Source organism: Leptinotarsa decemlineata, unplaced genomic scaffold (assembly GCF_025532065.1).
Source record: "Leptinotarsa decemlineata unplaced genomic scaffold, Ldec_3_MD MMD2_tig00026307_RagTag_RagTag, whole genome shotgun sequence".
NCBI lineage: Eukaryota > Metazoa > Arthropoda > Insecta > Coleoptera > Chrysomelidae > Leptinotarsa > Leptinotarsa decemlineata.
Genome location: NW_027412681.1, coordinates 3,836,730 through 3,864,080, shown reverse-complemented (window position 1 = coordinate 3,864,080; position 27,351 = coordinate 3,836,730). Strand labels below are relative to the sequence as shown.

Here is a 27,351-nt window from a genome sequence, read left to right as displayed (position 1 = left end):
ATCCACATATCTATGCCTGTACAAGAAATACTTAAATAAAGGATGCTTATGAATCGACTTCTCTAGGTTATTCATGACTTTTCCGCAAGTAAGGGACTCAACGGATTTCCCATAATTGAACCTTTTGAAGAGGTATAAATGTTGTTGAATTGAAAATAATTTTGTTTGGTTTATAAAAACAGAATATGATGAAGCTAGACAACAACTTGAAATACCAAATTCTATGAAGGAATGTTTGAAAGATCATAATGAAAGTCTGGATGGAATTATGAAATTCATGAAAGCAATTGGGTTATACTCCAAAATTTGAACAAAAAAGCAAATGATAAACAAAATAATAGTAGAAGGCCAATGACCTCGTAGTCGACGCCTTTAAACCACAAAAAACCAACAGAAGTTCAATGAGTTCTTTTTCCTAAACTGGGACTCGATTTTTATCTAATAATTCTATAACTGAAATAATAATGTCAGGAGGTACGCTGGAAAATAAATTCTGCACATCGAAGAATATTAATTTTGCGTTGTCAGGTAGAGTTATGTTTTTCATTTCATTTATCAAGTCATATGAATTACGTAGAGTGAATTTAGGTTGAAATTTACCATGGTTCATGATGAAACTGTTCATTCTTTCTGATATACTACTACTATTACTACTAAAAATTTATTATGATAGCGAAACATGTCGTGATATATTTTTTGAAAATGGAAGTTTTTGGAAATCAAATCGTAATCTGTAGCTTATGAAAAAATATATTGATATACAGTTTTTTGAACATGTTTTGAGAACTATTTATAGAAATTTTCAAATTTCCTCAGCAATATTTTCACTCAGTCGAAAGACCATCCTTCCAATTGATTGAAGTACAATAGTCTTGTACACCTTTCTTCAATAGGAGTGGACAGTTTTGTTAAAGCTTTGATAAACCTCCGTGTTAGTCCTTCATCTACAGATTCCTGACACGAAGAGGAAAAAATTCTTTGACTTGCACAAACAGGAACGTCTTCTCTACTACACAGAGTGTCTTGCTCCATTACGGCATGCGTTCTAAATAGCCAAAAATAGATATTCTCCATGCAAGAACACTTCCACGGATTGATGTCCATGAGGATCCTGCCAACTGATACTCTTTCCATGAGCTGGTTTGGGAGGAAATTGAGATAGTTGCCACCAATCAGCAAGTACTCGATTCTAACTTGATTGGGAAATATTTCTGCTCGGATACTTTTGAGCTTGTTGTTCCTCAATCCTAGATGAGCTAAATTGTTGATCCCCATGAACGACCCAGGCTCAATATAATCAATCTCATTATAATCGAAATTCACCACCTGTAGCTCACTCAAACCTGCGAAGGCCTTTCCTGGTATTCGTTGGAATTTGTTTCGTGAAAATTCCAATACTTCTAATTTCTTATTGAGAATGAACCATTCGGCGTTGAAATGATTCAGGGAATTATCAGATGCGTTCAGATGTTTCATTTGGAGCAGGTGAACAAAGGCTTCCTCTTCAAATGATTCGATGCCATTGTGATCGATTGCCAGATATTCCAATTTACGAACCTTCTGGAACATTTCTGAAAGAAAATGTCTGAAAGTTACTTTTTTGCATAATCTACACATTGTATATAAGGTGTTCCAAATTAAGTCGGCACCATTGCCTACTACGAAATTATTGATGCTACGAATTCTGTTGAATGGGAAAACTGGTAACATTTTTAGGCCACTAAAAATGTTACCAGTTTGTACACATTTTTCCACCGTTGTAAAATATGGAGTCTCTGGTAATGTTTTAAGTTGGCACAGTGAGTTTCAGAATGTGCAGTTTCGGTTGTTATAATGTGAAGAGGATGCAGCAAAATTTAATATATGCTTATTTATTGAACACACAGATTTCAGTATAAATAATGCAGTTACCGTAAGAATAATATTTTTTTTGAAGAAGGTTCTACAGGACTCTCTTCGTTTAAGGTTTCATATACAGCGTGACTCACGGTCGATGGTAGGTTAGACGTTTCTGGAAAACCCAAAGCATGATTTTTCTGAAAATTTCACCGCTCATATTTCCTCACCTGTTCTATCGATCTAAAATATTTTCAGCATTGCGGCGTTGCCACTTCTATCAAAAAGTCCTAGCAATTATATTTTTTTAAATGAAACACCCCGTATATTAATACATTTTTGGAATCGCTCTAGTATTTTAATATTTTTTTGTCAATAATGTCCTATACCTATCTCTATCTGTTTCCGAGATGAAAAATAAATTGTGCTAAATATGTTCCAAAACATAGCCTTAATTGAAATTAAGTACATCAGTACTCTCATTTCATGAAAAGTTGATATTTTGATAATAATTTGGACAAACTCGAAATATTCAAATAACACTAAGAAATCGACTCCATATCATACAGGGCATGCTGAAATTACTATTATTTCCATTGTGCATAAAAGTAGTCGAAAGTTCATTTTTTCAAATGAAACCCCCTGTATATTACTCGATAAATTGAAAGAAGGTGGAAAATGCTTCAAGATGATATACATGTCCCTACACCTAAATCATCAAGTTTTCTTAATGAAGCCGTTTTTGTGGAAAAATAGTTATTCACGTTTTACCTACAAGTGTTGAAAGTGGCATTTTATTTTGTGAGTGGGGATTATTGCAAAACGAGCGTCAGCAAATGGAGCAAACTCACGGGAAAAATAAAATCACTTTTAACAAATGTATCATACAATTGTTTTTTGTATAACGTTACTGCTGATAATAAAAAAAATTATAGGGTCCATGGGATTTGAACACACAATCTTTGGATTACAAGGCATATGTTACAACTACATACGACAACTCACGTTATTGTAAGGAGGATTATTGGTTAGTCATGAAGGACTTTCTACAGTTGGACTGAATACTACTTCGTCATCGTCAGTAACTTCACAGGGATTTGATATTACCAATAGCACGAACTGCATGTGTGAACTTTTCTAAATGATTTTTTGGTAGGTGTTCTGATTAAAGTGTTTCTATCTAAGAGATTTTCAATAACAGTTGTACAAAAAATAATTTTTAAAGCATTTGATTTCTAGGTAGCCGTGGAAATATCAAGCTTATGACAGTGACTTTTATAAGTTATTGACGGTGTTTCAAAAAATCGCCAAAAATGAATGCAAATATTGATTATTCAAACGAAGTTCTTATGAAATTATTTATTATACACGGACAGTGTGATCAAATCATTGCCAGAACTTGTAGAAAATTCCACCAAATTTATCCTGAATTAACACCAATGAACGAGAGGAAGTTTGTAAGATTACAAAATAATTTCCTTAACTATGGCTCCATGTTAAAAGCGCCTTCAACATTACCAAAACCTGTTACTTCAAATGAGGACAATACTGTTAACGTTTTGGCATATTTTTATGATTATCCAGAAGCTTCCATTCGCAGTGCAGAAAAAGATTTAGGTGTGTCACATGCTTCAGTACAACGAATTTTGAAAAATCACGGAATGCATCCGTATAAATTTACCAAAGTTCAAGCTCTAAAAGCAGAAGAGTTCGAACGTAGAATGCATTTTTGTGAATCCCTTTTGATTCATACACAGGAAGATCGGTAATTTTTGTCAAAAATAATTTGGAGCGACGAATCAAAATTTACGAGAGATGGTATTTTCAATAGAAGGAATGAACATTTTTGGGCTGATCATAATTCTCATGTTACAAATGAAATGAGTTTTCAAGAAAAATTTGACCTGAATGTTCTCTGTATTCTGAAGAACAATAAAATTAGCTTTTTTATTTATGGAGACACACTGAATGCAGAGAGATATCTCCAAATATTAAGGACGACTGTAACCCATTTTCTTGAAAATTTGCCTTTAGAGGAATATAGGAATTAGTGGTTTCAACTGGACGGAGCGCCAGCTCATTCCACCCAGGAAGTTTCCAGGAACCTTGACGAACTCTTCGCCGATCGTTGGTTTAGGCGTTTAGGGCCGTGGGATTGGCCACCGAGATCACCCGATCTCACGCCACTTGACTTTTTTTTATGGGATGTTTTAAAAGAGAGGGTATACAGTACTCCAGTGCCTACCAAAGAAAAATTGCGACGGCGAATAGTGCGGAGTCTTGAAGATCTGGATCCCTAGGAAATTGAAAAAGCAACCACAAGTCGCGTACAAAAAACATTTTAGAGTGTTTAGAATGTAATGGACAACATTTTCAGCATTTATTGTAAAAATGTGATATTTTGTTTACAATTTTGTTATTTTGAATCATCCTATTCTGTTATTGTTTGTACTTTCATATGTTTTAGCCCACAAAATCTTACTTCTTACCTAGAAATGACTGATTTTTGGTACAGTTGTTCCCTGGAAACTTTGAGTCATAGTTAAGAAAATTATTGTGTAACCTTACAAACTTCCTCTCGTTCATTGGTGTTGATTCAGGATACATTTGGGTGAATTTTTTTCACGTTCTGACGATGAGTTGATCACTTTGTTCATGTGTATAATAAATAATTTCATAAGAACTTCGTTTGAATAATCGATATTTGCATTCATTTTGGAAGATGATTCAAAACACCGTCGATAACTCTTTGTAAATCAATTATAAAAGTAACCGAACTACTATAAGCTTGATAATTCCACTGCTACCTAAACCCAAATTCTAAAAAAAAATAATGTTTCTAGAAGAAGCGACTTTATTGAGAAAACTTGACGATTTAGGTATAGGGACATGATATATCATTTTTCACCATCTTTCAATTTACCGAGTAATATACAGGGGGTTTCATTTGAAAAAATGAACTTTTGACTACTTTTATGCACAATGGAAATAATAGTAATTTTAGCACGCCCTGTATGATATGGAGTCGATTTCTTGGTGTTATTTGAATATTTCGAGTTTGTCCAAATTACCATCAAAATATCAACTTTTCAACTTAATTTCAACTTAATTTCAATTAAGGCTATGTTTTGGACCATATTTAGCACAATTTATTTTTTATCTCGAAAACAGATAGAGATAGGACATTATGGACAAAAAAGTATTAAAATATCAGAGTCATTCCAAAAATGTATTAATATATGGGGTGTTCCATTAAAAAAAATAAAGTTGCTAGGACTTTTTGATGGGAGTGGCAACGCCGCAATGCTGAGAATATTTTAGATCGATAGGACAGGTAAGGAAATGTGAGAGGTGAAATTGTCAGAAAAATCATGCTTTGAGTTTTCCAGAAACGTCTAACCTACCATCGACCGTGAGTCACGCTGTATACTTCATATTGCCCTTTTCTGTAAGATTAATAGACTTTTGAATAAAGTTGGACTGCATGCTCCCCAAAACGGTATTCCGTAGCGTAAGTGAGAATCTATGAGTGCATAGTACGCCATCTTTGCAGTGCTGAACCCCAATTCTTTATAAATCACTCTAACCGCATAACAGCCAGAGGAGACTTTTCTAGTGAGTTGTTCAACATGATCCACAAATTTTTAATCCTGGTCAATGAAATGAAATAGCTGTATTTTGAGGTTACAACTCAAATGATAAAATGCTTTGAAAGATCCACTGGTGGAGGCTTTGAAAGAGCCGGCTTTTTCGTGACATAAAACTGGATCTTTCAATACACTACAAACTGCCAAATTGCGCACTTTGTTAGAGATGCCTATATAGCAGCTTTTAGCCTACAAAATGTTCCTCAAAAATTCATCAAAACTGGCATATATCCCTTAAATTCTAACATATTTTCTGACCATGCGTTCCTTGCATATGTGACCGACAGACCTAATCCAGCTTCAGAAAAAAATGAAACGGGGAGAAAGAGAAGAAAAATAAACCTAGAAGAGTTGGTATTGACAAAATGTCAACAAAACAAAATATAAAAAAACTAAGTTCCAAGGCACATGATGAGTTCAGTGATGCCAGCGCCAACATATCTTTGCATGATTCCTCATTAACAAGCTCAGATGATGAAATTAATCTATTGGAATTGAAAAACAAGAAGATGACTTTACAGCAAGATAAAAATTATTTTATCGTGTGTGATGGAGATTATTCTAAGAGCAAAGTAGATTGGTACCAGTGTAAGATTTGTGATGATTGGGCATTGTGGCATTGGAGGTGTCACAGATTTCTTTTGGCAAAAATGTTTCTTGTTGATCATTTCATAAGAAGACTGATTAAAAAGATATATTATTGTATTGAGACGCTCAAAAACATTGCAAGATTGTGACTTGGAACTGATAAATAACTGTGATTTTAATAGAAATAAGCAATGTTCGAATTTGATCAGGTTGTTACCAGGGATAAATAGTTTATTGCTTAAGATTGTTGGAAGATTGTGATTTAAGACTGTTAAATAACTGATTTTCAAGGAAATAAGCAATTTTACAGTTTGATAAGTTGGTGCAATACATATGTGATGAAATGGATGTAAATAATTATATGGTAGGAATATTTTTTGATTTGTCCCGTGCTTTTGACGTGATAAATCTAGACATTTTAGAAACTAAACTCAATGTCCTGGGTATTAGAGATCGGGCAAATAAGTGGATAATGTCATTTGTAAGGCATTGGCAAAATTGAAAGGGAACTTTCCGAAGGTGAAGTTATTGATATTGGAACCCCCAGGGTAGTATCCTTGGACCACTTCTTTTTCTCTTATGTGAACGACTTACCAAACTTCATAGAAGGAGGCAGGTTGTTCATGTATGCTGATGACACCTCGATGGTGATTACTGGCCACACACTGGAGGAAATTTCTATCAAAATCGACAATGTTGTCAAACAATTTCTTTGGTGGTGCGACAATAACCGTCTAATTCTCAATTCGGAAAAAACTAAAATTATGCAATTTTCCACAAATCCTAGGTCGCTGTCCAATAATATATCAATCAAAATAGATAATTTTATGGTCACTACCAGCCCGACCAATACCTTTCTCGGCACAATTATTGATGAAAAATTTATGTGGTCTGATCAAATCAACAGCGTATGTGAGATATTGAACAAATCGTTTTTTGCCCTATATTCACTGAAATCAACCTTGAACAGATCATCCCTTCTAAACGTTTATTACGCCTTAGCCTTCTCAGCTATTAGCTATAATATCACCACATGGGGACAAGCTACAGAACGGAACCGGGTATTCATGATCCAGAAGCGCATTATTCGATTAATATATAGCCTGGAATACCGTGAATCGTGTAGACCAACTTTTAAATCTCAAAAAATTCTTACCGTAACAGGTATATATTTATTCAAATTATTGATAGACACACATAGGAATATCATCAACCTACAAAAAAATTCAGATCTTCATCAATACTCTACGAGAAAACAGGAGAATATACATCTCAGAAGCTTCAAGCACCTCTCGTATAAAAAATCACCAGAGTGGGCAGGAAGTTACTTTTATAACCTGCTGCCGAAGGAAATAAAAAATACCTCCGTTAACAGATTCAAAAAGCTTGTAAAAACTCTACTGGCTGACAATCCGCTTTATAATATTCAAGAATTCGTAGATCTTCTAAATGTTAATAAATAGTAATTTTGCATTCAAATCTGGGTGAGAATACTTGTTTATTGTACTGTTTCTTTAACATTTTTATATCATTAATTCTACCTTTTTTTTTAATATTTTTTTTCAATATAATGTTACATTTTAAAGATTGTATCCGGTTGTATCCGATGATTGTAACTAACGAACCTACACTTATGTGGCTAATGAGGTAATAAAGTTATCTATCTATCTATCTATATAACAGATAAATAATTTATTGAGTAATTTTCATTTGCTGTAAAGAGAAACCTGGCTCTTTCATAGCACATAGCCAGCTCTTTCATACTCATGTTGCTTTGAAATAGCCGATTTCCCCTTTTTTTGAGTTGCTACATTACTAATTTATGTCATTGTATCTCATTTCATTCTGATTGGATAACCATGACTATCAAACTAATTATTCACAAAAACCATTTTTATTCAATAACCATCACCTGACGTTTTTCAAAACTGGCTCTTTCATACACACTCTTTCATATTTCAAACCTTCCATACAACGCCATAGTAGGCAGGATTAGGTTAGGTTAGGTTAGGTCCAAAGTGAGTGAGTCTATTCGATCCTCCACCGCAACCTGCCAGTGTTGTGGCAAGTATTGTGGTTCACATTCACACCAAATAAACCCAGCTTCTTAACGAAGCCGATTAGTTTGTATGGTGGGTGGTCTTTCAGGTCAGATGGTAAGAGTATGGCTCTGCCGGACTCCAAAAACCTGATTTGGTCCCCAGGCACAAAGTATATGCTCTGCTCCAAACAGAGCTGACACACACTGTCTTCTGACTGTCCAAGTCTCTGCATATGACGATTCAAACGACAGTGACCTGTGAGAAGGCCTGTTAGACATCGTAGTTCATCTCTGCTGTAGTCCAACAACTTTATCAAGCTTCAAAGAGTGATTAAACACCTTGGAGTGAGCCAATCTTGGAAGATTCTGCCAGAAGTCCATAAATCTTTTTGCCATCCAGGTGTTTAATCTTATCTAAAGTGATGCCAATAACAGGTTCTGTTCCAATGAAGCTGCTTGCAGCACCCTCCTTTGCAAGAGAATTAGCAGCCTCAGTACCTTCTAGGCCAGTACGGCCAGGAATCCAGACCAGAGACAATCTGTTAAGTCTTCCTATCGAGGAGAGTCGTTTTTCGCAATTTGCTACCAATTTAGACGTTGCTCGGTAGGAGCCAAGAGCTTCTAACATCGGTTGACTATTCGAGAATATTTTTATTGACTTGTGTATGAGGTTGAATTCTTCCAATCTCTTAGCACACAATTCAATAGCGTACATTTTTGCTTGGAATACAGTCGCATAGGTTCCTAGGCAGATTGATATTCTGTCCTGGATCTGCGACTGAAAACACCTGCACCAGAACCGGAAGGTGTTTTTTATCCATCTGTGAACCAACAACTATCTGCTCTCAATATTTCCTTCTCTCGGAGGATCCAGTCCTCGGAAACAGTACTTTATAAGGCAGTTCGTAGTTGACATTTGGAGGCATAAAGTCAGAGGTCATTCCCAGAATGCTGTGATATCCAGTGTCAACCAATAGTCTGTTGCACTCTGCATCAAATTGATTTGTGCAATTGGCAATGTGCACAAGTCTATATGCAGTACATCTAGTCTCTCTATCTCCAGAAAAATGTGGAGAGGAGGTAGATCTAGAAGGATTTCCATGGCCACAAACGGTGTGGTACTCATGGCACCACCGATGGCCAGACAAGGCTATCCCTGTAAGCCAAAGAGCTTCGGTTGGGCCGTTTCTGTAAAGTCTTCGGCCACCAAGCAATTGCACCATAAGAGATCATTGTTCTGACAATCATCACATAAATCCAATGGATTTGTTTGGGACCTAAGCCCCAAGTTTTACCACAACACATGGCCATAGGGTCAGTCTGGCTTCGTGCAAGACTTTTTCCAAATGAGCGTTACAGGTGAGTTTTTTATCAAGGACAATGTGAACTGATTAGTCTGCTCCGTTTCTCACTTGTAGAAGAAAAAGTTGCTGTAATATCGTGTATTTTGTTGACTCATGTGCATTCTTCAATTGCCCCTACATATTTTTTCTATTTGGAGTACATCTAGCCTATCTCTCCAAAAAAATGTGGAGGGGGAGTTGATCTAGAAGGATCTCCATGGCCGCCTCCTTTGGAGACAAAGACCGTTTCATCTGTTAGCAAGGTCAAGGCATTGGTTTTTAGAGAAGCGCGTAGGATAATTTTCATTGACTATCTTAAAAAATGCAACGTTTGAGTGAAGAAATCAATCAAAAACGGCCGCATTTGGTTGAGAAAAAAGTGTTGTTTCATCAAGACAATGAACTGAAGTTTGAACTAATTAAAGTTTGAATTGCTAGCTCATGGACCCTATTCGAAAATATTACTATTAGTTAACTTGTTTAGTGATCCAATGATTTTTCTGAAAAACGGTTGGTTGGGTATCAGGATCACTTTTTCTTGAAAAAAAAACAATTATGTTCTTGCCGACGTTTCGAATTTAATTAAATTCTTCTTCAGGGTTCGATAAGTAGTTTTTTTGTGTTGATAATACTAGGTACTATTTTAAAAACCATCAGACATATCAGATACATATTTGAAAAAAATAAAAAACATTGCAACAACCAAATTTCCGAGACAACCTCGGACATTTCTTTGTTACAATATGTCTGATGGTTTTTAAAATAGTAATATTATCAACACGAAAAAACTAATTTTCGAGCCCTGAAGAAGAATTCAATTAAATTCGAAATGCCGGCAAAAAAACAATTCTTTCTTTTAAGAAAAAATTGATTCTATTACTTGTTAGTATTATAGGATTCAGTATTTTTCAAGAAGTAAAGTAGTAATAAAATAAATAATCCTAATTAGAATGAAAAATGAATCTTTGCAATGAGTAAGTTTGTTCATACTTTTCTTTTTTTGAACGAATAGTGCTTCCAAGAACTCATTACTCTGAATACTTCACTGAGACGAAGAAAAAAACAAAAACAAACCTTTTGATAATTCCTTCACATCACAAAATTCCATTCTGAATGTTTTCATCGTTTCCGTCATTCTGAATTCTGGATAATAACCGAAAGAGCAACCACGAGGTGCGAGAAAATCCAGCTTCTCATTCAAAGGAAAAGTGGTTTTTCGACTTGTGAGGTATATTTCAGAGATGCCTGGATTTATACTCAACATTTGCAGGATTGAAAGTAAAAGTAATGAGCGAGAAGGACATGGAATGGTCATGATCACTTAAAAACTGTTTCCAAGACTGTTTGTGTTTGAGAATGCTAATAATGTTATTTTCTCCGATAACAGAGTTCAAGCACAGGGTGTACACAAAATGAGTTCTTCAAAGTCATTTTATATCGAACATACATTTTTCATTCATGAACATTCATTATTTCATTCGAATTATTCGAGTAGATGGCTTCATAACCTAAAAGATAATAGGTGAATTCATTCATACGGTTTCAGTCATGAGTCATGTTGACAATAAAATTGGAGTGACATATCATAGGAGAAATATATTAATATCTGTACTGAAACTGAAGATCCCCAATATATTCAGATCGACAGATATTTCTGAAAGATTAAACACCTAGTTATAGAAAATGCTCTTGTGATGCACTGTTTGGAACCTTTAGTGTAGTAATGAATATTACTGGAGGTTTTTCTCAACACCAAACTGTTATTTTAACACCCCGACACGTGTTTCAATCACCGAGTGATCATCTTCAAGAGGAAGATTAAACTAAATATACTTACAATGTCATCCTCATTTATACCATAGATACCTCTTCTAGGTATAGTTGAAGTAAACGATATCTATAGTGCAACCTTACTTCCAACAGTTCCCTTTCAATAATATACTTAGGGAGCTAACTAATTTTGTTATTCAATAATCATTTCTGATTTTATAAGACTACTACCACTGAATACTACTTAATCACATATATAAACAATCGATCGCTTCAAAAACACTTCACTAACTTTCATTGAAAGCTTTTGATAATTCCTCTTCCATATTCTCCGTTTCACTATCACTGTCGTCATTTGAATCAATAATGAATTTATTCCCACCATCAATATGGAAGTGTCCAATCTCCAAATTACTTTTTTAATCCTTTTCTGCCAGTCTTCTTCGGTAATATTAGATACTTCTTCTTTGATTTGCTCTATTAAATTCTTATCAAATTTTATAAAATTATTTTTAAGCCTGATGCTTCATTTCAATTTTACTCAAATCAACTCGATGGGATTGAAAACACAAAAAGAGGGGGGAAGTCTCAGTATGGTGTGTCCATACTTTTCAACAACACTCTCAAGTGCATACACTTTTTCGAATTTTTATGTCTGTAAAACTTCAAGTAGGTATTTTTTGGTATAGTAATCTTCAAAATACAAATTGTTATCCATATAACTTTGTATTTCACCTTTCCTCGAATTTTTATTTGGTACTTTGATGAGCTGTCACTAATGATAGGAAGCGTTGTCAAGAACTATTACACTATTCCCATCCGAATTTGGGATCAATGGGTTTTCACACCATTTCTCAAAAATATTAGCTTCCATGTTCTTATGATAGTCATTATTGCAGTCCTCAAGTTTTTTTCCACATAATTTCAAAGAATTCAGAACCCATCCTTTACTTCTTTCGCAATGCACAATAATTAGACGCGATCCTTTGTTTGCAGGCATGTTAGGCGTACACATTCCCGAACCATCAGTCCACCCTTTCGTAACTATGTCGTGAGTGTCATACCAAGTTTCGTCCAAATAGAAATTTCGATCAAATCTGATGTTGCTTGTAATAATAAATTTGAGATGTAGATTCTTATATACGTTGAAACATAACCTCTATGTTTCAATATTCAAATGCATCCGAATCTTATTCACTGGCATCTCTTTTTCGCATTGCTCGCCATCGCTATTGGAATCACTACACAGGAAAAGTCTGCGTTGTTATCACAGTCGTTATTACTATTAGTACTTGTCCAAGGACGCCACATTTTAAACAGATTAAAAAAATTTCAAGTAATTATAACTACACCTACATCGAATTTCAACACTCAAATCGCCATCAGTTCCTGAACTGAACATCGACAACACGACCTCGCATACTATTCGTCACCGTAACTTCAATGACTTCAAATTTTATTTTATGACTCGTCAGCCATTCATAAAACTCGGTTAATGAAAATCATTCAATACGAACCGCCAATTCTTCAGTGCACGTGGACTAGTTGGCAGCGGCTTCATTTCTCTGTATTGTTTTTTTTGGCCTTTGAGAACGCCTACACTTTAAGTATGCAAAATACCAGTTACCTCGACTATACCTGCGCCTTGAATGTCTTAAATTAATTTCACAATATTGCCTTATCTTCTAGTCTTATGTGTGTCCTTATGTAATAGTTAGGTTAATAATGGAAATATTATTTTAAAGAGCTATATAGTATACTATTAGTATACTATATAGCTATAATAGTATAACCTCACCTTCATCATGCTGGATTGCTCCCATGGTATAACCAATTAACAGAATTTTCGTTGAAAATGGAAATTTATTGATACTATATTGAGTCTTCTGGTATTGCTTTCGATGAAATGTTCAAAAGTTCAGTTTTTTGATAACATTTATCTTCTGTTGAAAACATACATTCAGATTGGAGAAGGTTCAAAAAACTAAAATTCACCACAATAAATATGTCTTTCGAAGACTAATAAATGATCTGAATATTGTTTCATTCTGTTGAACTTACAAGAAAATGTTCACCAAAAAAAATGGGTGTCATTGGAAAGTAATTAGTCTGCTGGAGTTAAGGAATGGAATTCTAACAGTTAACATCAAGGAATCACGTTTTCTGCTTAGATTACCACCCAATTATAATCGTTATTTTGTATCACTCTTGAACTCCCTTATCTCAATAAGCAGTTATTTATAATTATAAACGTATTCCTCATATTAAAAGCAGTATAAAAGACGACATGATGAACCAACTTTTGTTTTGCCTGTTCCTTGTCATAAAAATTACAGGAATAATTCTCATACATCCTGTTAGCACCGGTGTTGTATCTTCTCATTATAATGTGGTGACAATGGTTCACACTTGTGACACAGTGCATAACGATCTAATAAAAAAGTGCATGAGAGGACAAAGTTTGGACGTGAAAGTCGGCTATGTAGGTACAGTACAATCGAGAAACACAGTGAATGTACATTTAGATCCATCTAGACCCAACGGATGTCAAATTGGGCCCAACTTTTACGAAGCTCTTAAGAATGTTCCTGAACTCGAGACATTAAGAGTTGAGTTTTGTTATCTGAAGCAAATTGCAAAAGGTTTGTAAAATCACTTTTTTGTATAATGTAACACTTTTTATGTTCCTGAAGTATTTCTATTTTTGCCTCGTTTATTATACGAGATATCTCGAGATAGTATCATTCAGGGATATTTAAAAAACACTGTTCCATTTGTGATGCTCGGTTTCTTAGTATATTTTCGTCATTATACAGAGTGTCTCTTTTTCTTTTAATGATTACACAAAAGTTTTTCCACCGATTTTAATTAAGGTGTCTTCGTCAGCAGCAATAGATTAAGGTGTTGATAATTCCAAAGGCATCAATCACATAGGGTTTCTTGATTGATATTTGTCGAAAAATCATTGTAGGTCACAGTTTTTCTCCAAGTTTGATATTTCTAACAAATTGAACAAATAATTGAAAAAAACGTTAGCGAAGACCAGCTTTTATTCGAATGGACTAAGTTGAAATAACAATGTTTTCATTTGTTTGATATAGGTTATTCTGTAAGATATTCAAAATATTCCCGGACAAGGTTACCTATTTTGTATCCCAGGCAAGCCTCTTAGTCACAGGATAACAGTTTGATGAATAAGTAGGAAACATTCCCGTTCTCGTTCATCATTAAAACCTCGTTCTTGAAATTCTTCGTCATGAACAACACTTGTAAAAAGCTATTCATGTAGCAAGTATTTCCTAAATCATCCAATCCAATTTTCTCCTCTAGATTTCCAAGACAACTCTCTACTGATTCGTAAGGAAAAACATTTTTCACAGAATCTCCATAAGAACCATTTCTCAAGCTGCGATCGATCCTTCCAAGTGAAGAAGGCTTTCGTAGAGGGTTCCATTCGGATCTTGCTTCATGAAGCTCTTCCAATGAAAGGGAACCAGAACTACGAGGACTGCAACTCATATTTGGGGGGCAAGAATGACCTAAGTCCATTGACCGCACTGAAAAAGAAGACGGTGGAACAATCACTTGTGAATTAGGAATTAGGAAACTGATGAATATCCACATATCTCGGCTTGTTTCGAAGAGATTTCAGTTCCGTACTGAAATTAGGGCAATGCATGATCTCATCAAAATTATGTGAAGGAGGAATATTTCCAAGTACTGAAGCAGCATTGCCACGTTGAATAGCAATACTAATTCTTTCTATCAAAAAAGAGGTAGAACGGTTATCTTTTGTTGCTTGGCCTATTCTTTTATTCTCCTATCCAGTAAAAATGAGAAATTAGTTTCTCATTTTTAGTGGATTTTTCTGAATTATCCTTTTTAAGAAGATTTTTTTTATTATAAATTTTATTTTGAAACTTTTTTGAACCGAAGTGAAAATTGAAAAAGTACCAAAATAAAAAATGCGAATTATTTTGCGCATTTTGAGCATCTGCTTCAATTAATTTTCATTATTACATATACTGCTCTGCGGATAAAATACAAACTAACCAGCAATTCCAATACATCTCCCATCTACTACCCAAACAGATTTCCTCAAAGTTTGTTCAAGTGATTATGAATATCAAAACACATTTTTGAACATATTTACCATTTCTACGCCGCTGGCTATAATCCGATGGATTTTTGCTATTTCAAATGCTAACAAACTTTTTTAAGGAGAAAACACAAGCACTACAAAAACATCCTTAAGGCGCTCTAAGAGCGGTGCCTGTGAGAAAGTAGCGAGTCACATTGGATTTGAATCGCTGGAGATTATATTCATTTGGAAAACATTCTCAGGAAGTTTATTCCACATAAAAGCAATTCTCCATAAATGGAAGAGTCATTGAACAGTGAAGTTCGAGGTGTATTGAGTTGAATCTCAAAACGATGAGCAGCCACAGTCCGTCGCGTATTTCTGATGAGTACCGCTCTTGTTGGAATCAAATGTGGCAAGTCATTTGGACACCTCCCGTGAAAGTATCTATAGAAGAGAGACAAATCCTCAACCTCTCTTCAGTGTTCCAGACTATCAAGGTGCAAGTGATGTTCGCGTCTCCAATCAGGCGGATGGTTCTTTTCTGAATGGCATCCAACAGCTTCAGAGTATGTTTGGGGGTAGAGCTCCATACATGAGAACAACACTCCAAAGAAGGTCTGAGCTTTATAAAGCATCAAAAGTTGCTGATACCAGTTTTCTGGTTCGGAACAGTGTTCCAAGCTTTTGAGAAGCAGTCGTTACAATTCCAGCGACATGATTGTGCCAAGACATACTGATGTCCGTTTCAACCCCCAAAAAACGTATCTAAGCAGAAAGCGGAATTGTCTGTACTGACATTATTATATCCGGTTCGGAGACATTTGTCTTCTTGGAGAAAACCGATGGCTGGATTTTTTTTCATTTAGAAAAAACCGCATCAGCCGTAGCTATTAGCGGCAAACATATAAAATATATCTGAAACATGCAGTTTCCTACATTACAGTTTAAAGAAAAGTTTACATTCTTTAAAAGAAATTCAACAATATTGTTAGTATTGCTATTTTGGAAAATTTCACTTAGTTTGGAGGGAGTTTTATTGTTCAGTCTCTCAACTGTGAAAAGTGGGCACTCTACCAGAACATGCTTAACAGTCACAAGCACACGCGAAACATTTTGGTGGCGGTTCTTTCCTCAATAGATGTTCATGCGTAAGGCGAGTGTGGCTCAGTCATAATCTGGTAATTATGACTTGATGGAAGCGGTTTGTTACTTTGTTTTTCCAAGGATATAATGTAGCCTTGATTTCCTTAAGTTTGGAAGGTTTTTGAGACCAGTAGTGATTCCACATTTCTACAATTTTGCAATGGAAATAGGATTTGAGATCTATCGGCAATGCTTTCATACTGAGACTACATGCTGGATATTCTACAGCTTCTCGGGCAAGTTTACCGGCTATATCTTTCCAGCAATCCCATTATGTGAAAGAACCCATAGGAGGGTTACTGTCCTGTTATCTAGTTGATTCATCTCCTCTTTTATCATATTTACCAGTACGTGATGGGTATATATTTTCGACAAAAAAATAAGAGAGTTGAGAGAGTCCATAATTATCAAAAACTCTTCACCAGGTGCCATTTTAATGAAGGAAAGAGCTTCATAGATGGCATAAAGTTCTACAGTGAGAATAGTGGCAGATTCATGTAAAGAAAATTTACAGGCGGTCTCTTTCGTTACGAATGCACGTCCTACACCACGAGTTGTTTTTGAGGCATCAGTGAAAATTTTCTGGTGAAGTGGGCATTGAGACATTATAATTTGGTAATCAGCCTGGATCAGCTGGGGATTTGTGGTTGCTTTGCTCATGGATAGTAGCTGAGTATTTATATTCGGTAAGGGAATACGCCATGGAGGAGTTATTTTTGAAAGTTTGGATTGGACTTGTGGAAGTTCGTGCATCTGTATGAGGTTGAGGGGAAGAATTTTTCGTTCTTGAAATGGAATATTTGCTTTTGTAGTGGGAGTGACTAGTCTAATTTTAACCTTATTAAAGTTCTATATAAAGTCAATAATGTCCTACCATCTGCGCCCCACTGTTTATTTGTTAAGCATTTCAACAGTTTAGCCTTTTTTGACACTGGCTGGATTTTTGTGGCATTGAATTTATTAACAAACTTATCGAAAACAATGATTATACCAAACAAATCAATCAAGTAACCCTTGACGATGCTACTGATATGAAAATTTTAAATCTAATATCACGAAAAAATGCCCCTTCTTACTCGTAACAAACATACGTAGTTCTTAATAAAAAACAATATTTTTAGTAAAACTTGCGTTACCACCTGAAATTGATGACATCATTCCAAACTCACTGTGTATAATGGGGGGTGGAGATCACCCTGTATAGTATTGAAATTTTTAGTTTTATGATATCACTTGCAATCTCATTTGAAAGTAGATTTTCAGGTAGTTCCCTCTCGATAATATTGAAATAGTTGAATAGTTGATATAGTTCAATTTGAATTCCAAAACATTCTTTGAAACACTCGTTTCGATCACCAAGTGATCATCTTCAAAGAGGAAGATTAAAACTTTTCAAACAGTTTTAATCTTTTTCTTTGAGGATGATCACTTTTAAAACAGTTTTGATCTTCCTCTTTGAAGATGATCACTTGGTGATCGAAACACATGTCGAGGTGTTGAAAATAACGTTTTGGTGTTGGGAAAGAACTCCAGTGCATCAAAAGTTATCTGAGTTTGTGACTAGTTTAATAACAAAAGTTCTCAACACTATTTGTATTTCTAGCGAAACCGAACGTGTTTTTTATTCAAATTATTAACTGATATGAGATTGTTTTTGATTTCATTTGCTGTCAAGTCGAAGTTGGTACCAATGTGTTGGATATGCATCTTTGATGAAACTTCAATACATTCGCGGCATTATTAACTTCATGCTCTGGAATAACTGATCATTGGGTTCAATATTCGTATACCCTGGTAGATAAAGAGATGCCTACATTGTGCACTGTATTGAAGAGAAATGCCTGCATGTTATATTCTAGTTTGTACACCTTTCAGCAACAAAAACCGAAATCTATGTCCAGAACCGATTGGGACTCTAATCTAGCTATCTTGTTCACTGGACAGGCGCATTAACCAACTACGATTGGAGCCACCAAGCAGAAAGACGGCCGATTCACATCTTCAATTCAGTCTCTCGTAGTGTTAGTGCGATGAGGAATTTGTTAATTATGATGAACTCAACAACTAAACTTCATGCTTTCGAAGAGTAATTGATTTTATTCTAAAATTGCTCACATTTGGGAGCATCATCAGAATAACACAGCATGTAATAAACCGTTTGTTGTTTTCTTCTGAGGTGAAATTTCATTTCTCTTCTTTTGTAGGCTTGTTCCAGGTGACTCCAAAACTGAAAAATCTATCCATACAATACAATGAAATCGATTGGATCGAAAACCAAGCTTTCTCTAACTTGAACAACTTGAAACATGTGAACGCATCTCACAACAATCTCGACTATTTCAACAGTGGATGGTTCGATTGCTCCACCAACCTGGAAACTCTAGATTTCCAAAAAAATAAAATCCGTTTCATACTCAGGCGAACTTTTGCAGCTTTCACCAAGCTGAAGGTGATTAATTTCGATTATAACGAGATCAGCAACATCGAGCCTGGAGCATTTGAGGGTCTGGAAAATCTGCAATACCTAGGGTTGAGGAACAACAGACTAACAAATATCCAAGCTGAAGTGTTCTCGAACAATCTTAGAATTGAATATTTGGCAATAGGTGGTAATTTTCTCAATTTCCTGTCAAATCGTCTCATGGCCAAAGTATCTGTGGGTAACATCCTCATGGGTGTCAATCCATGGAATTGCTTTTGTTTGATGAACATCTATCGTTGGCTCTTCAAGATGAACTCTACAACGATACGGGATAATTTATGTGAGCTGGATAATGTCCCTGTTTGCGCCAGTGCAGTGTCGTTTTCCGATTCATGCTCAGAATATTTAGATGAAGAATTGACTCAGAGGTATTTTGGAGAACTGCAAAAAATCATCTCTTTTCCATTAGGAGGGCGATGTGCAAGACTAGATTATACTCAATGAACCTCTAATGATTATATGAAGCAAAAATGTAAGTACTTATTACAAAGGAGAATTTGTAGCTGCGTTTTTCTTTGACTTATCCAAGGCATTCGACTCCATAGATTTTGATATACTTACAAACAAATTATATGCAATAGGTATTAGAGGGACATTTCTTGCATGGGTAATATCATATATAAAGTTCAGGAAATTATATTGTACATGGGATGGTACGAACTCTGTTACATTCAACCTAGACATTGGAGTTCCACAGGGCTCAGTTTTGGGACCACTGATTTTTCTGATTTATATCAATGATTTACCTCAACAGTTACGTACAAAATCAATATCACCTTTTGCCGATGATACTGCAGTCTCAGAAGTAACTGATAGTCCTGCGGAACTACAGTCGAAACTTATAGTCAATGTCGACAAAATGGTGTTAGTTCAATTCTTCAACCGAGGACACTCAGACACTTATACAGGTTGATATAAATAATATCACTATCTATCCGTCGGAAACCACAAAATTTTTAGGACTTCATATAGATTCTGGGTTGAGTTGGCAAGTTCGCATAAATTATGTTTGCAAGAGAATCAACACCAGTTTTTACGCATTGGTACAACCTAAAAAGGTTATGAATGAAGAGAATTTGTTGAATATTCACTATGCGATTGTTTATTCAGTACTATCTTACAATGTGCTTTTGTGGGACGAAGGGATCAACATCAGTGGAGCATTCATCTCTCAAAAAAGGATAATACGTATGTTGTATGGTCTTCGACTCACAGATTCCTGTAGACCCATTTTTAGGAGAAAAAAAGAATTTAACGCTTCCATCTATACATATACATTTATAATCGTCTGCTTTTTGTAAAAATGAAGGAGTCTGAGTTTGAAACTAATCAAAGTGTCACAATTACCCAATAAGAAATATAAATCTAATTAAACTGCAGCAATATCGTACGATACTGTTTAAAAAATCACCATCTCTAGCAGGCTCCAAGTTATTCAGTTGTCTGCCATCAATTATAAAGAGTATCCCATTAATGTCTACTTTCAAACGGAAAGTTGAAGAATACCTTTTAGAGGGATGTTTTTATTCTATCAATGAGTATTTTGAGTATACTCCCAAATAATTGTGATCAATGTACTGTAATCTCTATGTTATTTATTAACTCCGTGTTATACATCTACATGTTATATTTTACTTGACGTTTCCTATATGATTGTTCATGAACATTTAAAAGGAATAAAAACAATATTATTATTATTATGATTATTGAAAGACATCGTTCAAATGAAATAATAAATGATTCTCCGTTAATTATCAAATTTTATGTGATCAAATATCATTCAATTATGATTTTTATGAATAACTTCCAGCATTCTGATAAATTTCAATAAGTTTTACTATCATTGTCGAATTCTCTAACAGAAAAAATAATTTTCCTTTAAGATTAATTAGGTTATTACAACAGTTTTTTTCGTTTTTATGAGTCAACCATACGGACCTTTGAAAACTAAACATTATTTTTACCCCCTGAAATATCATCATTGAGAAAAAAAATCACATACCTCCTAGACACTTGAATTAACGAAAATCCATGGGAAAAATGTTTTTCCCTTGATTATTTTATTAGATCTGTTTAAAAAAAATCTGATTAAAATCTGTTTTTCCGTTAATCAGCTATCGCCCCCATACGAACGACAACTCTCAGAAGTTGAGAAACTTGTGCGAGCAAAGGACTAACGGGGTCTTACCTTTTAACGTGTGATTCCTAACACTTTAGTTAATTACCTAATTTTTACAAGTTTTAAATTCACATTAAAACCCTGATGATTTTTAAACTTTGTACACTTCTTGGAGCTTTTCTTGAAAGCCTTCAAAAAAAAATTCCGTTGGAAAAATTTAATAATCAAAAACGTTAAAAAGGGAAATATTCAATAAATGCAATAAAAATATTTTTTTTTAATATCCAAATTTATTCGTATTCTTATTATTTCAAGTTACATTAAAATGATTTTTCATAATTTTTAGCTCTATTTGTTTAAAAATTGTTATAAACAAGTGTATTGCTTATGAGATATTTGAATTTTTTTTTAGATTTTTATCAGTGATGAATATTATGATTTTTAAAAACAAAATCGGTTTAAAAAAAATTATTGCTCAGAAACGCTTTTGTTGCCTAACAACAACATGTCACGAGCTGTCTCGCCAATAGACTTCTTTTACACACTTGAGTGTGTAAAAATTAATGACATTTTGAGTGATATACAAGAAACTGTAATAGGAGTCCCCCAAGGCACAGTTCTGGGGCCAATTTCATTCAACATATATGTTAATGGACTATATTCCATCAGGAGTAGAGGTTAAAATATTGGGCTTCGAAGATGATACAGCCATTTTTTACAAGGCTCGAACATCGATTATTGACAGTGAATCTGAAAAAACTCACTATATACCTTTCAGTTGCAATAATTTCAGCAAACATTATTTTTCACAACTGAAAATTGATCAATATGTAATACTTCCCGAATCTAAAGTGAAATACTTAGGAGTAATAATAGATTGACATCTTAAATGGGATACTCATATTCAGTATATTTGTAATAAGTTGTGTTGCATACTTTTTGAATTTAAATTTTTGGTAAAAATTTTAACCTCAAAATTTTGTACCATGCACTTACAGCGAGTCACCTGAGCTACGGAATCGCTTGTTGTTCCTAAAATAATTTTTTGCTGCGAACTGGTTTATTTTGGGCAAAAAACCCAGTAGACATTTTCTGTTTAGAATGGAACAGGCTATCGGAAATGAATTTTTGAATGGTAAACAAATAATAAAACAAAAAGGTACATTGGAAATTAATTTTAGGGGTTGCGTTTTCCACCCCTTACAACCATGGGATAAACCAAATAAATTTTTGGCTAAGTGTCTTTTTGGTAGTACAAAACGTCAGGTTGATTTCAATATTGTAACTTTTTTAGTGCTTGTGAAAAAAATTGTTATACAAATTTTATGTACCCCCTTTAAGGGGCTGCAACTTAACAAAGGATGCTCCAATGAAATTTCTTTATATGAAAGATCCTATCTTTTTTTCGATGAGGAATCACCTCCTCCAATGTTTTACACTTATTTAGTTACACAATGTATATCCCTTTTACTATCATTAATGTTATAGGTAACTTTATATCTATATACAATATATGTGTTTTAATAAATTTTTGAAATATTATTGTTCCTTTTATACGAAGCAATTGCTTTTGCACTCATCGTCATTTTTATTTATTCAACTATCATTATTATTTTGTGTGAAACCTTTCATATGAATAAATGAAGTTATTACTATTATTATTATTATCATGATATAGTTCACAATATCACACTATCACGAATCAACACAATATCCCGAGAAGACAATTATTCATCGACCACCACTCCTGAAAAATAATCTTTCTCCGGCTAGTGAATCATAAATCAACTGAAAAGACGTTCTGTGCGAGCAAGGTAGGCATAAAAGCTTTCAAACAATTAGGAAGAGGGTCGTATGCTGGAAACATCCCTATTTTGAGCTTCTGCAGGAAGATAATAAAGATAATAGATCTGTTGTTTCGTGTTGCAGAGAAAACTCTCCTGCTGCCTCGGTTTCATTTCTGGCAAAGTAGAAAACGATTGATGTAAATGTTTTGTTCTGGTCCCACATTTCAGTCATGGGGCTGTCCTTCCAAATTACGAATTGTTTTTGCTGCTATTTTCGACAGAAACTGAGTTTTCTGGTGATTTAATCCACTGTTGAATTTTACTGGTTCGGACTTTCATTGTCTGATATGTTTCTGATAGGATTCGAAATCTATGCATCTTGGTAAGCTAAGCATCATCAAAAAAGATCTTCAACGGAATGGTTACTTCAAAGTGATAGTGAAGCAGACTTTGGCTAGAAGACAGCAAGAGCCTCAGAAGTAAGAAAAGCCATCACAACCAGTGCTTACCCTCTCCTACGTCAGATGATTGTCGAAAAGGATAATAAAAATTGGGATCAAGTACAACATCAGAACCTGCTTCAGATCCAGAAACACCATCCGTAGTAACCTCATGAAAACCATGCCACCAGACGCGGACCCTATGAGTCCGTCAAATACCATGTCGGTGAAACTAAGAGGCCATTGAAAGTCCGCATTACCGAGCACAAGTGAAACACACAGCAACTCGGGAATAACATCAATATTGAGTTATCCCAAGCTGAGATCATCTATAGGGAGGAACACTGTTTGGAGAGAAAGTTCAAAGAAGCTGCATATATGTTGTCCAACGAAGCATTCAGCCAAGCTAGCGTAGAGATGCGCAACAAACGAAAACCTGTAATCAAGCGGGAAAACGGTGAACTTCCGCTAAACGGCCAACTCCTCCTAAAACGGTGAAGAGGGTAGAAGAAAAAGGAGTAGGTGAAAGCGCTCGAATGATATATAAATAGTCATCACACGGAGGGATAGTCCAGTCATTACCCAAAGACGATTGCGCATGCTAACAATCGAAACTTAGTGAAGTAACTTTAAAATCTCTTTTTCTCAATTTTCTTCGATTTTAATTTTTTTTCTGTTCATTTCTATTTTTTTTTATTTTATTTTACTCTGTGGTCATTTTCATTTTTTATCTTGATTACTTCATTCGTTTTAATAAATTTTCATTTCACGTGTTACTGAAAATCTGTTTAAAATCTGTTTGTCCATTAATCAGCTGTCGCCCCCATACGAACGACAATTTTCAGAGGTTGATAAACTTGTGCGAGCTGAGGACTAACGAGGTCTTACCTTTTAACGTGTGATTCCTAACACGGTTGCAGAATCATCCCAGCTTCAACCAGATAAATTCTTTCGATAAAAATATCTGGTCGAGGCAGGAATCGAACCCACGGTCTTCCGATCGTGAGTCGGGCGCACTACCACCTCGGCCAATTCCACAATACAGGCTGATTCACGGTGGATGGCACATTAGACGTTTCTGGTGAACCAGACAACGGATCACTTTGAAAGTTTAATGGAGGGCATATTCGGACATTCTCTAGCCAACTAAAATATTTTCGACAATGCGGTGTTGCCGCTTCTATTAGAAAGCAGTAGCAACTTTGATTTTTCAAATGGAACACTCTGTATATAATATTATTTTTGGAATCTCCAACAATTGCCCGACAACTTTTCTTGATATTTCCCTATACCTATCTGTTACCGTTTTCGAAATAAAAATTAATTTCAATTTTTTTCTTCGAAAATCATGACTTCTAAAAATGCCGATATCTTTCAGTTAAGAAGTACTATGATATCGAAATTTGATTTGGAGTTAGGTGATACTTGGACACTTCCCACAGGTCAGCCTAATCTCCGTTACTTCAATACAGGGTGGTAAAAAAATACAGTTTTTTCGTTTGCTTGAAAAAGTTGCTGAAATTTGATTATTTTAAATGGAACACCCTGTATATTATTGAAAATTCGGAAAGCTGCTGAAATTTGCTTTCTTTCTATGTATATCATACCTATACCTAACTAGTCAAGTTTCGGACTTATGAACATTTATTTGTGAAAATGTCCCTTCAGAATGGTATTTCCATTCGGTATTTGGTAAGCAGGCCATGATTACTATTTGACAGTAGCGTTGTGACATTCTCCTAATAATATCGACATTTTCGTCACTTCAGAAGTTGCAAATACCTTCAAAACGATGGAACAAAACTATTCAAACGAAGTTCTTATGAATTTGTTTATTATTTTTGGACAGTGTGACAAAATTATCAGCAGAACATGTAGAAAGTTCAATGAAATGTATCCGAATCTACCGCCAATGAACCTCAAGAAATTTATACGAATTCAGAACAATTTCAATGCATTTGGATCAACTTTAAAAAAGCACCAAGCAGAAACGTCTAATGTGCCATCCACCGTGAATCAGCCTGTATATTTGAAATTTCAGCTATTCATTCTAATTTTACTCGTTCTTCCATAGATTTTGAGTCATATCAGAATCATATTAGACAATGGAAGTCCGAACTAGTTCAATTCACCATGAAACATTATCAACCATTATCAAACAAACGTTAATCGAATGTTATTTCCAGAATATAAAATGTCAATTTGAAACTTTCAACCATAAATAATTCCTCTTGCTAGTTTGATGGTAGGTACAATATTTTTTCTGAAGAAAAAGTTTGTTGGGTAACAGGATCAATTTTTTCTCAAGAAAACAATTGTTTCCTTCCCGACGTTTCGAATTTAATTAAATTCTCCTTCAAACAAACGAAACATGAAACGACATTAAAGTGGATTTTTTTGGCATTGAATTGGTTAGTTCCACCCTAATTCGAAATCACTTGAGATATGCAACCTCTTGCTGCCGATGCATCCGCAGCTGATATCCTGGAGTCCAAATGGAATGACGAGACAAGTATGCTGTCGTCAGCAAAGTAATATATTGGATTTTTGTTTTTTCACCAATAAGTCGTTGATTAACAATAAAAAGGGAGTTGGAGACAATATGGATCCCTGGGGAACACCCGCGTTGATGGTGAAAGTATTCGAGAGATATCCATCGACTGCCATTTGCAGGGAACGTTCGATTGCGTTATTCCAAATATGGGTAACATACGATAGAAGGTCAGAAGCCATATTGATGATCGCTCAAGATGTTAAGGGCCATACCTCACCGGAAGCCATGGCGACGTAGCCAGCGACGCTTCCAGCTAACTCGTTTAAAATGAATGAGAGGTACCTCACGTGGCTACCCCTTGGCGACGGCCCAGAAATGGAGGCGTCGCCACTGTCGACTGCTACTCTTGTGTAGACTGGCTCCCCTGGCCACCACAGGCGGCGTCGCCAGTAATTTACGGTACAGTTTATGCACCGTCACTCACTCAGTCGCCAACCAGTGGCCAAGTAGAACACCCGGAAGCAAAATGAGTTTCGACACTGAAAGATTCATTGTGGAAATCGAAAATCGGCTATGTTTGTGGAATAGTGCCTCAAAAGATTATTCGGATCGCAACTTGAAAATTAAATGTTGGGACGAATTGGTGATTATTTTTCAAGAGAAGGAAGAAATGAGCAACCAAGAAAAAAAAGAACTATGTAAGTCCATTGTTTTATTACCATTTTATCACAATATATTATATGTTAATATTTAGAATTATTTATTTGTTTGAACACCCTGTATATTAGGTAAATTATATAATAATACATAATAAAATAATTATAAGAAATATGTAATTAAGGGACGGATTCTTAGTTATTTCTTTCTTGCCATGGTAGTGGGTTATGGTTAACAAAATATTCTGCCAGTTTGTCTCGAACTTATAGTGCCGTTCTACCTCCTCTGTTGCGTTCTTGATCTGTAGCAGGTTGGAACCCCAGTATTGTCAAAGTATCGTCGTATGAATAGCCATCTCTTGACCGCACAAAATTGTGCAAAATGCAACATGTCTTCACAATTTTTTTTGCTAAATCTATATGTACATTTAGTGGTCTGTGGAATAGTCTCCACTTATTGGATAATATACCAAATGTACATTCAATGAAACGGCGTGCTCTAGATAAACGATAGTTGAAGATTTTTTGCTTATAACTGAGATTGTGTCCTCCATATGATCTCATGAGGTTTTGGTGTAAACCAAACGCTTCATCTCCAACTACCGTATATGGAATGTAGTCACCATTTTCGATTAGTGGCTTGGCCTCAGGGATATTAAAAGAATTGCTAATGAGGTTCTGGTAAAAAGAAGTTTCTTTGAAAATTCCAGAATCACTGCTTTTTCCATACGCTCCGATATCTACATATGTGAAATTGTAATTAGCATCACATATTGCAAGCAAAACAATGGAAAAGTAATGTTTATAGTTATAGTACAGCGATCCGGAATTTATCGGTCGAATTAGTCTGATATGTTTTCCGTCGATAGCACCAATGCAATGCGGAAAATTCGAGTTCTTTTCGAATCCATTTGCAATTGT

General features: G+C 35.1%; 3 protein-coding genes across 6 annotated transcripts in view; 1 reads left to right on the top strand and 2 right to left on the bottom strand.

The window, feature by feature from the left end:
* The window catches only part of Calx (sodium/calcium exchanger 3), a 176,433-nt gene that overhangs the window by 61,933 nt on the left and 87,149 nt on the right, over window positions 1-27,351 (bottom strand). The gene's annotated exons all lie outside the window — the stretch shown is intronic.
* LOC111514627 (uncharacterized) lies at window positions 735-13,063 on the bottom strand. Of its 2 annotated transcripts, none has more exons than XM_023170881.2 (2): window positions 13,024-13,063; window positions 735-1,571 (listed from the first exon to the last, which is right to left on the bottom strand). In XM_023170881.2, exons 1-2 carry the CDS (start codon window positions 13,046-13,048, stop codon window positions 829-831), a joined length of 768 nt encoding a protein of 255 aa, XP_023026649.2. In that variant the 5' UTR covers window positions 13,049-13,063; the 3' UTR covers window positions 735-828. The 2 variants fall into 2 exon arrangements, with proteins under 2 accessions (XP_023026649.2, XP_074037486.1); XM_074181385.1 differs by lacking the exon at window positions 13,024-13,063 and adding an exon at window positions 10,530-10,801.
* LOC111514212 (uncharacterized) overlaps window positions 13,468-27,351 on the top strand; it is a 40,664-nt gene continuing 26,780 nt past the window's right edge. The window contains exons 1-2 of one of the 2 annotated variants that reach the window (XR_012467071.1): window positions 13,468-13,867; window positions 18,657-26,472. Coding sequence is in view for 1 of the 2 variants with exons in the window: in XM_074181384.1 (XP_074037485.1) it covers window positions 13,513-13,867; window positions 18,657-19,378 (1,077 nt within the window). In the remaining variant the exon portion in view is untranslated. The remainder of the gene's footprint in view (window positions 13,868-18,656; window positions 26,473-27,351) is intronic. The other variant, XM_074181384.1, reaches the window with a different exon arrangement.